The 12,051-nt window shown below is 35.9% G+C and overlaps 1 protein-coding gene across 8 annotated transcripts in view; it reads left to right on the plus strand.

The window, feature by feature from the left end:
• ERBB4 (erb-b2 receptor tyrosine kinase 4) overlaps positions 1 to 12,051 on the plus strand; it is a 1,100,930-nt gene that overhangs the window by 774,638 nt on the left and 314,241 nt on the right. For all 8 annotated transcript variants that reach the window (XM_070489795.1, XM_070489798.1, XM_014851360.3 and 5 more), the window contains 3 exons: positions 4,026 to 4,144; positions 6,814 to 6,955; positions 10,958 to 11,071. In XM_070489795.1, the coding sequence (XP_070345896.1) occupies positions 4,026 to 4,144; positions 6,814 to 6,955; positions 10,958 to 11,071 (375 nt within the window). The remainder of the gene's footprint in view (positions 1 to 4,025; positions 4,145 to 6,813; positions 6,956 to 10,957; positions 11,072 to 12,051) is intronic.

The raw sequence follows: 12,051 nt of genomic DNA on the forward strand, positions 1-12,051 counted from the left end.
CAAGTTTTACCTTTTATATTAAACAATTACAGCTAGTGATGTACCACCAATGAATAAGCTAGTTAAAATTCAACTCAGATATTTTAATGGACCCAATGAAGCAATTTAGAAAGTACACTAAATGCAGGGGGAAAAATTCTAATGAAATAATATTCAAGCAAGGATGCAAATTAATATAACCAAAGCAATTATAAGTTAATGTTCCCGTGGAGGCTGAGTTACCTCATTGATTTCAGAAACTGTTTTTTGTTTCCATCATAATAAAATATGAGCATAGTTTGATGTGTTTAATTCATATTAAGTAATTCTTATTAATCAACAAATGCCATTCAGTAGATTGTGCAAATTTTCTTTCGAAAAATGAGTCTCACATAACTATGTGAAAAAATGCTTCTTAACTATGTCACATCACTGTTTAGAGATTAAGGTTATTGCTTTGTCTTTTTGGTTACTTATATTATCTGTCAAGTAAACACTTGTAAATATGTTTCATCCTTACTGAACTTTCAACTGGAATTAAGGCATGTGAAAACCATGATATCAAAAAGTGTTATTTTTATTCTTGAATGTATCAGACTTTTTATCTTTTAAATCAATTATAGACTGTTTTTTGAAGTAAATACCATAATTCCCTTTTAATATCTTAAATCAAAATTTTAAAAAGTAATTACTTAGATGGATGTTTCTCTGCATGTTCCTGAAATGAAATGGCATATCTAAGCTCAAAGTGTCCCGAAAAACTATGAGATGTGTGTCCACTATATAGAAGAAAATGCCATTTTGAAAAATTTTAAGTGGACTCAACATATGACTGAATAATTTAAAATACATGTTTGAAACTTCACAGTATAATTATTATTGAATTACTATTATTAAGAAGAGAAGAAAGGTGGGAGGGAGGGAAGGAAGGAAGGAAGGAAGAGAGAGAAGGAAAGGAAGAAGAGAAGGATCCATCAGGAATCAGTGGTTTGGAAAGGATTCACTGTTAAATAAGGGTAGACTTCACGGAGAAGGAGAGATTTGAGCAAAGGCTTAGAGAAGGTAAAAAACAATTCGACATTATTGTGTAGAATTTTATGCTAGAATACTTACAGAAGAAATTATTAATTTCAAAATTTAATGTTACCCAAATTACAAATACAAAATATGCCCTTACAAACCTAGACCTAAAAATCTGCTTTTTTCAAAATCTTCTATAAGCTTATAAGAAATATCATATGACTTTATTTTTACAAAATAAAAAGAGAGAAGATGGGTCCATGTGCTTTCTTGGTTTAAATTCTATTAGGTGTTTGTATTGATTATACTACATAGGGAGTAATATAGTCATATCCAATGGAAGGATGCAGTTCTTATTTAAACATTGTGCACTATTTTATGAATATCATCATCATGTTCAGTTGAAAAGGATCCAAGTGAAAATACAGAATCATGAAACAATCAATGGCAGACCTTAAGGGGCATATAAATCTAAAAAGATATTAACAAAATTTTTAAGTATTTGCATTTTGATGTGCTCTGTTTCTCAGTATTTTAATATTTGTCTCTATATATCTTACTGCCCTACCCTTTTAATTCTTTATGTGTTTTCTTTCCCTCTGATAAGCGCATTAAGCACTCAACAGATAATTTCATGAAGATGGCAATATATGACTTATTTATTTACTTGGAGGGGGTATTTATTTATTGTGTACCAAGTGCCAAACACAGCACTAGTCACTAAGGATACAATCTTAGGTAAGAAAATACACTTCAATAAGTTAGTTTACTCCTACTAATAGTATAGTAGGAGAGCAAACATGGAAAAAATAAATACGGTGTATTATGATAAGTGCAGTAATAATATCTAACAGTTGCTGAGCACTATTTATAGGGGCCATGTTAAGCACTTGACACCTGTATGTCTATTTATCTTCAGTCCCATTAGATAGGGACCAATACGAACTCTGTCTTTAAAATGGAACAGTGAAATATGGAATGGTTAAATACTTTGCCCGTATCTCAAGGGTAGAGTTTGTATTTGAGCCTAGGCCTTCTGACTGCATAGACCTCTGTATCAACTTGATCTTCTTGCTTGTTCAGAAGCAAGAGTGATAGACTAACCCAGCCTGAAGATGTATCTGAAAGGCTATCTGTGGCAGCAGAACTGGATCTTATGGATAAGTATTTGCTAGACGGGGGGCGGGGGGGGGGTTAGCATGGAGGAATACGTTGTCAAAAGGCAATGACAAAAGGCAAAATTACTTATGGTACAAGGAATTAGGAATCACAAGTGGTGTTTCTCTGTGGCTGGATGTGAGAAGCACAGTGAGAGTAGTGAGAGATACCAGTAAAGATAGAGATGGTGGTCAACTGATGGAAGACTTTCATCCCTTGCTAAGGATATACTCTTTTGACACAGGGATGGCAAGTAAGTTCATACTGTGAAACAACACAGATTTATAGGCAGTGGCTTGTATTTTCAAGCCATTTCTTTTAAAGTAACATGGAGCATTAATTGGCATCTGAAAAACTTTTAGAAGGCTGTATAATAATTTAGGGATAAGTTTCTGAGTGAAGTTGGAGTATAGAAGAGAGACAGTAACGAGGAATGTTTATGGCTAGCACTTGATAATATTTTTAGGTATGAGAGGTGATGGTGAGGGGAAAGGAGAAATAGAAAACACACCCCAGATTTTTAGCTGAGCTACTGGATGTATAGTGCTACTAATCGTTGAGATATCGGAACAAAGAAAAGAGATATCCTCACTGGTGGAGGTAGGAAAGCAAGTTACATTCCATTTTGTACACCCTGGGGTAACTAAATGGGATTTCTGTAGACGGATGGAAACACATGCTGCAGCTCAATTGAGAATTCAGATGTGGATGTCATCTACCTATAAGTAGTATGCAAAGTAGAGGATGGATGATTTCACCCAGGCATGAGCCCATAGCCCAAAGAAAATTGTCCAGATCAACTCTGGGGAATACTAATGTTTAAGGAGCGGAATCTCACTCTAGTAACAGTGAAGGAAGTTTTGGAGAACTAGTCAAAGACATGGGAAGAAACAAGGCTCAAGTGGAAACACAAAAACCAAGAAGCAATATGCTGCATAGCCTGTAAAATTCATTTCTCTAATTTTCTCAAAATATCTCTGGAATAAGTGAGATAAGCAGAATTGTGTCCCTCAACACTATAGTTTTGATGCCCAGCCTATAGCATTGCTTTCATTAAAGCGTACCTTGATATGATGCTGTTAGCTTAGAATGAAGGACATTATAAGAAAAGACCAGTGATGCTTTTTGTTGTGTTTGCTATGTATGTGTTTTCATCTTCCCTCCCTCTTTCTCTTTCTTTCTTTCTGCTTTTTCTTTCTTTCTTTCCTTCCTTCCTTCCTTCTTTCTTTCTTTCTTTCCTCCTTTCTTTCTTTCTTTCTCTCTCTCTTTTATGTCACTCCATTCCTTACATAGGTCCTTCTATTTGAGAAATTTTGGTAGAAAATTTATTTAAATCTCAAGAATAGAAACAATTGTGCTACTACAGATCAGTTTATCTATCTCTATATAATACGAATCACATAAAACATAATGTGAATCATGTAAGAGTTTATATTTCCTTTTTACATTGACTACTAAAAATCTTAGTTTCATTTCTGGGGACACATTCTGCCGTAGGAGCTTACTGTGCACATCGTGAATTGACTTCTCTGCTGGCTCCATCTTTCCCAACCTGCCGAAATGCCTCATTCAGTTATTTCAAATTTGATTCTTTTCTGCTAAATTGTATGATTTTTATACAGCACTATAAGTATTTGCTGGAAGAAGAAAGAATATAAAAACAAATTTATGTGTTAATTTTGAAGGTTTTTTCTACAGTCATTTTAATCTGTTGCAGACTGCATTCAGTAAATGTTTGCTAAATTGAATGAGTGGTGGGTGGAGTAAATTGGTATTCCAGAGCTCAGCTTTTCTCAGCTACTCCAAATCACCTTAGAAGTTTCTCTTGGTGGCTGACTTTGATCGAGGCCCATCTCTGTCTTCTGCAGTGACAAGGACAGTGTGTGCAGAACAATGTGATGGCAGGTGCTACGGACCCTACGTCAGTGACTGCTGTCATCGAGAATGTGCTGGGGGCTGCTCGGGACCCAAGGACACTGACTGCTTTGTGAGTCTGGGAGCTCTTACTCTCTTGGTCGCACTCCTCAACCCTTATTTGACTCAGCCGCATTGAATCTTTAACATCGTATTAAAAGAAGATCAAATCTAACGGTTTCAGGATTAAGAAAGATGCTCTGCCTTCCTAGAAGTCTTTCCCTCACTGAGTGTCTATTGATTAACTAGGGTTGTTCTGTTCTACTACAAGAATTAAGTCTTTCTGATGTAATGTATGTTACAAGTGAGACACTGAAGAATGTGAGGGAACATATTGAGATAGCGCTTTAAAAGCTAATAACATTCTTCCAAAATTTACAGTAATTACCTGTTTTCTGTTGTTACATCATTGAGTCTTTTGAGTGGGGGCACTTACAATTATTTCTTGAATATAAATTTCAAGATTATAGCAGATAAATTTATGAATTTAACTGTTTTTCGGTTTATATTGTTTACAAGCTAATATTATTTAAAATTTATAAAATTTATAAATACATGTTTTAAGAAATTTACATGCTAATCTGTGTGATTTTTATTTTAGAAGAGGACACTTTTACTTCCTTAAAATTAACATTTGTAGCTTCTTGGGGGCTCTTAATTACATTTTGATATCCCTGATACCATTCTTTCTGTTCTTTTGAATACATACAAGCAACTCTGTGAGCGGTAGTTAATGTAATTTCATATACATAGAATATTATTTCATTTTAAGCTAAAAATCATAAAATAAGAAATTGTTTTTGTTGTTAAAAGTGAACATAAGAATCTATTTTCTTTTTTCCCTTTTCAAATATCCAGAAACTACACGCATATTTAGAATTGAGTAATTTTTTTCAAATTGGCACTTAATTCCAAAAATAGGCAAAATATAAATTACGGCTATTATGGTATGGATAGTAATATCCTAATGTCATAGGAAACTTAACTTGTCTACCTTGATACTATAGGGAAACAAAAGTATGTATTGCAGAAGTGAATAGGAAGGAAGAAGAAAATAAAATAAAAATGTTAAACATTCCAGAAAGATGCTCAGCAGCTCTTGAACTGAGACCCTTCTCTTGCCAATCACCAGACCTGGGATCGAAGCTTGATTTGGAGGATACTGAACGGGTGTTGTGTTAACAATTCCAAAACAATAACAACAGTAAACACCAACATAGCCATAACTTTCTCTTAGATTTCACTGCATTTTTTTCATGGTTCCGTTATTATGATAGAGTGCTGAGTGAGCTTCAGAATTCTCATTTCATTACTTCTATGGAATGGGCCAGTGATTCCACTTTGGCATTTGGTTCAGAATGTTCAAGAATGCCAGACCGAGGCCTTGGTGTAAGTTGTGTTGTTTTGTACGCTGTCTGGATGGTAAATTTGTTTTATTCCTCTGCCTTGCATTCCTTTGTTGCCAAGAAATCTGTGTACAACACTGCAGAAAGTATGTTAGTAAAGCAATTATGAGGGCACATGAAGTTTTGTAGTCATAAATTAAAACTGTCTGAGTTTTCTAGGTTGGTTTTCAATATGTTCTTCCTCGAAGTGTCATCGTGGTGAATAATGTATCATCAGTGAGTCTCGCTCTGATTATGTCTCTGTAGACCATCACCAGGGAATTGTCATGTTTGTGACAAAGTACTTACTAACATAACAATTGATGAAGAAAATGTTTTGAGGAAACGGAATAAATTAATGCTTATTAATAACCATACATACAATTTATGAAGAAATGTAAAATATAGCTTGAGTTCACATTAGCTTACCTCCCAAAGCCCAATTTATTTCTATGAAGGTTTAATTTTTTAATTCTGAGAATTAGTTCATCTATTCTTTCGTTAATCATCTGTTTTTATGTATTTATACATATGTTCTATTTTTATATCAAATGCTTAACTCTCAGGTGGAACAATTGTTTTTAATTCTCCTCAAATGCATTTGAAAATATTAACAAGGTGGGACTCAGTACAAATGTATAAGTCAGAAGAAACAAATTGTTTTAGTTGAACTTAGGAGCTTTTACTAAATGGTGTGGCGTTATGAAAAAGACCATCCAGGAAATGGCATCATATTATTTAAATACGGACTAACTATGCGCGCTTCTTTACATTTGGATATTACACAGCCTACATTTACAACTGACCAGTCTCCTGCCAGAGCCTTTTCTTTGAGTCCAGTTTAAATGGCCAGCATGGTGTTTTCTCCTTGTACAATGGTGATGATTGACTTAACCATGTAACATAAATCACTGAACTCTCCAAACGCCAGCTTAAGGAAAGTCTAGCCTACAGAATTTGGGATTTAGTTGTCAGTACCAGACTCTAAGACTAAACACAAACCCTTTGAATAAGTGTGAGCTTAAATGATTCTTCACCATTAGCTAACTTTATATTTTAAACCAATTCTGTTTACAAATTAGTGGATAGATTCTAAGCAAATCGAACATCAATAACTATAGATAGTATATTTACACACATTGTAAAAGTAGTCTTGTAAAATTTTGGAGGGCTTAAACAAATTTTGACTTAAAAAATAAACACTAACAATGACAAAATTATCAAATTTTGCAGTTTTTATAAAATTGATGAATACCAAGTAAAAAACAACCTTTTCACAAAACTGTTGCGTCAGTGTTCCTTTAACAAGCATGAGGAAAGTTATCTTCAAATGAAATTGGTATTTGCTGTGTTACAGGCCTGCATGAATTTCAATGACAGTGGAGCATGTGTTACTCAGTGTCCCCAAACTTTTGTCTACAATCCAACCACCTTTCAGTTGGAGCATAACTTCAATGCAAAGTACACGTATGGAGCATTTTGTGTCAAGAAGTGCCCACGTAAGTAACAGGATAAGAATAGCCAAATTAATTAGACCGTCAGTTAAAAACAAAAGAATTTCATGTAAATTTATTATAATTTGAAACTTGTAACAATAATGATGAATTCCTTGGGTGTGGGTACTATCGCTATCATTTCACAAATAACTAAATTAAAATTCAAAAACTAAAGTGATTAGTCCAAAGTCTCAGCAAAAGAGTAGCATGTTTGAGGTGAGAGTTCAGCGTCATTGACTTCTAAAGTCACCATTTTCACTACACCTCCACGTTTTTGCACATGATGCTGTCTCCCAGAAAAGTGATTAAAGTCGCGGCAAACTATGTAATGAGTGAGGTCTTTTTCTGATAACAATGAATTTTTACCTAAAATTATTTCTGATTACTTATTTGTAATAGAATACATAGCATTAGAGTTTTAATATCACTTCTAATCTTAAACAAGAACGATAGATATGAAAGCAATGTTAAGGTCTTCACCAAATTGATAACTTTTCCTGGGGATTCAAAGTGACCAGCTTAACTTTCATCAAGAATTCAGTACAATATATGTCTTGATGTTTACTCAAGTCAGTTTCTTTGCTTGGAGTGGTCAATGTTTTCCTATTGAAAAGGCTGGAAAAATTCACTACGTTCATTTACATACTCATTTAAAAGAAGGCTTTACAGCTTACAGAATACAGATACTATGGTTTTCTTCTTTTTGTGCATAGGATGGAGTAGGAAGTGTAAGGGACGTGGGATTAGAGTGGATATGAGTTCTGGCTTTGCCAACCTATAAGTCATGTGATTTTAAATTAACTATTTAGTTTTCTGTTTCCTCCTCTTTAAGATGTGGATGGTAATAATCACATCTCCACTCTCTTTTTCCCAGAGTCATAGGGAATAAGGATCAGAGGGATAGTATATACAAACAAGTCTTTGAAAACAATGGCAATTGTAATCATTATTATTAAATATATTTATATATTTACTTATATAAATATAAACTATGCATATAAATATGTAAATAAATATAAATTTAACGTGCCTGTGAATTAGCATTTTAAAGTCACAGGCACACTAACTCTAGGATGTTAAGGACTTTTTCATCATAAACACTTGGATGTGCAAACATATTTTTTCTTCTTTTTTTGAGAAAGATAAGCCCTCAGCTAACGTCCGCTGCCAATCATCTTCTTTTTGCTGAGGAGGATTGGCCCTGAGCCAACATCTGTGCCCATCTTCCTCTATTTTATATGTGGGACACCTGCCACAGCATGACTTGATAAGCGATGCTAGGTCCGCTCCCAGGATCTGAACCTGAGTACCTCAGGCCACTGAAGTGGAATGTGCGAACTTAACTGCTGTGCCACCGGGCCAGCCCACAAACATATGTTTTTGATCTAATAACCTCTTGTCTAAAGTTACCCTGTATCCCACCAGCTGCTACCCTTGCAAAACAGGGGACTTGAAAGTATGGAAGGATGGGGCTCAATGATGACATTTTTCCTTTTCTTAGATAAATATCCTCCTACTCTACTATCTTCAAATTATGGTGACTTATCCCAAAGACAATCAAAACTGGTTTTATTTTAGATTTTTGGTGCTTTCCCTTTTATTCAAGGCCTGAGGTTGAGGCCCAGGGGTTGAGCTGGAGTGGAAGAAGGGCCAGGAAAGTGAACTACGTCCCCTTTCCTTTACTCTGGTCCTTACAGTGGCTCATCTGAAGGCTCTGGGGTCCTACGTGTGGCAAGTACCTAACACTGGGAGCGGCTGTGTGATACTGCATGTCTAGTTACTTTACACATGGTAACTCACAAACTTCCATCCTTGCTTTACTTTAGGCCTATCAAATTATAGATTAATTTAAAGAACGTCAGTATTTGCCTATGTAAAATTCAAATCTTTGATGGGCCTTGCTCATAACGCATGATTTGCTAAACTGTAGCTATCTTGGAAAAGCATAGACATTTAGCCTCTAAATACTGATCTACAATCCCTAATCCAGAATTCTGGAATTAAAAAACTCCAAACAACAGATATTTTTTGAAACTCATTTGGCTGCAAAACCTGAACCTAACTAATATGAGGCTATTTTTAATCTTTATTTATTCCACTTAGCATAAATTGTTGCAAAAATGAGAAAGTGTTTAAATATGAAGTATTCCTAAAGACCTTGCAGAAAAGGTGGTTCCGTAATATACAGTATATGCACCTGTTGACTGATACAGTATATCCCCTGAGACTGAGATTAAGTTGTTAAGGAGTGTTCTCAGAATCAAGACCTGTGGAGGAAGGAAAGGAAGCAGGATCAGGCTGCAACATAGTCTAAACAAAGTGCCTCCTTTGTGGTAGACACCCTCTGGTGGAATACAAAGATCTTCACACTTTGTGCCCACTCCCACAGATTCATGTATATCCCTCTACCCCAGACTCCCTTCAATCTCAGATTTTCCAGTATTTCTTCTCCCAGGGCAAGCCAGTGCTCATGAGTCCATTATATTCGTAGCTCAGGTCACTTCCACACAAAGTAAATGATTATTTGCACTACCCAGAACTATGCCCACTGGTAGGATTTTTCCCTGCCACTCTCCTTCAAGTCCACTCCTGAGTGAGGCTGCAGGGCAGCTGCCATCCATTTTCAACTGCTTGCACCCACATGCCAAGCTTAATTTTTGTCTCCTCTTTCAGCTTGTCACAAGCACCCTCTCTCGGCCCCCCATGCAGCAAGATGTATGAGCTTAGTGAGAAGTGCCAGCACGATGGTGTATGACATGGGGGTCTGGACCACCTGCTTATGCAGCTCACTTATGCCTCTGCCCCTGTGCACATCCAATCCCAAATGCACTGCTTCTGTCTTACAGTGGATTTCTCTTGGACCTGCGCAACATTATGACATCATGTTTCTAATAAAATCTTGTTGGTGACGGGCAATTCTGCCTACAAGGTCAATCAGTGACCCATAGTTAAGTGTTCTATCTTTACCAGGACCCAGAAACATGTTAGAAGATGTTTGTTAAATGGTTATAATCTATGCTTCGGATGGCCTGGCTTAGATCTAGAATCCTAGAGGTCTCTGATATGATTTTCCAGTTAGGACTTGCCATAACTCCACATGGCATATTTTCTCAACACAGATACTTCCAGTATCATAGATCCTCTTGGGTTTATAACCCAAGTAGCAGAATTTCTTGCACCCCAGCCTGGACTGCGCCACATGCCTTTCCTGCTCTGGGCCCCTTCAAGGCTGGAAGCCTTCCATACCACTGAATATTGGGCCAGAAGCAGTATTCCCAGACATGGAAGGATGCTGCCTGCAAAACCCAAAGTGGTCTAGAAGGTATTATGTTTTCCCTTTATTCCAGGATGCTCTAGATGCAATAATTTGTCCTTTTTTGGGGAGGGAATATCCTGGAATATTCCAGATCCCTGGACTCCCAAACATTTCACCAATCTATCAGGTAACTAGATGTTACTAGTTTATTTAGTATACCTTTCCTAAAGTACTGCCCTTTCAAATTTCATTTTGTTTCTTCTTGAAAAACTTTGGGATGGTTTCTATGGCACTCCACGGAAAGACAGAATCTAGTAAACATTTCCTCCTGGATATGAAGTGCACTTTCTTGATCTAAGGCAGTTTAACTTGAGCTTCATGTAATGGGAAGTATTTTTAGACTTCAAACTTGCATCATGCCATGAAATGAAGTGGAACTACTGAAAAATCATAAACTAAATGTCACGTAGTTTCCTAAGACTATAAAATAAATTCCCTCTATTTTGGGGGCAATTCAGGATGTGGAGCAGTAGTCAAGCAAGTACGTTGTTAATAGTCACTGCCACTGGATTTGAATGTCAATGTTGTAGATGCGATTTCAGGTCGAGATATTTAGACAGAGAATTGTTTTAGGGGAAAAGACATATATACTATCAATGATGGTAATCATTTTCAAAGCCTAAAATATCTTGTTTTAAATTTGTTTGCTGAACATCAGTATCATTACTAATTTTACCTTGTTTTGTCAGATAACTTTGTGGTCGATTCCAGTTCTTGTGTGCGTGCCTGTCCTAGTTCCAAGATGGAAGTAGAAGAAAATGGTATTAAAATGTGTAAACCTTGCACTGATATTTGCCCAAAAGGTGAGTGATAGCTGAGATTATTTTAGCCAGAACAGGGGCCTCTACCAAGGTTTTTCTTTCACCTTTTAATGGGCTGACTAAGTTAGTCTCTCGGAACACAGCTCTCGTACCACCAAATCTTCCCACGCACACTTTTCTATGACTTTGAACAGTTCCCCAAAGTATCAATTGTTGTAACAGTGTGTATTATTGGTTTTGAATGATATATACTAAAAGGATACAGATAATACTCAGAGTTAACTTTGATAGGGACTAAAAAGTAAAGTTGCATTTCATCCTATAGGTAGCGAATCTTAGAAGCTATGCGGAACAGTTCACATGATTGTTTTAGCATCAAGAACACATCTTAGTTGCTTGCCACTGTGTGCATAATGATCTGCTATGCATGAAAGATGACACAAAGAGACATGCAACGTGACATTTATTTCCAGGTCTAAAAAATGTTTTGAAAGATAAGATACATGAAATGACAACATTTACCGTGTGTTAAATAAATGTTGCAGATAATTCATATTATAGAATTTTAGTGGAAGAAGAAATCGCTCCAGCTAGGGTGCTCAAATCCCTTGCTGGAATGAAGCTTAAATTGAGCAGGATGAAAGTGGCCTAATTTTTCCAAACGTTATTAAGCTTTCCAAGGCATCAAAGAGTGCCTGTAAAAACGGTGAACTTTAGAGTTACTTTTGGACTCTTTCTCCACACACACGTATACATTTTCGCTTGTTTGTTTTTTAAGTGGAGCCTTCAGAGAGCACAGGTAATACTCAATTTAACTATGAATATTTGAATGGCTCTTGATTCTGGTTACCACTCACATCAGTAGGACTCTGTTTAACATCTATTCTTAATTAGACTGGTGTGTTTAAAACCACAGGTTGCAGACCATCATTAGGCTATGAAATTATTTTACTAAAGTGACCAGTGTTTAAAATTATTAAAAATGATATTTTAGGATGGATTTTAAAATAGGTGACTTTTTT

Source organism: Equus asinus, chromosome 19 (assembly GCF_041296235.1).
Source record: "Equus asinus isolate D_3611 breed Donkey chromosome 19, EquAss-T2T_v2, whole genome shotgun sequence".
NCBI lineage: Eukaryota > Metazoa > Chordata > Mammalia > Perissodactyla > Equidae > Equus > Equus asinus.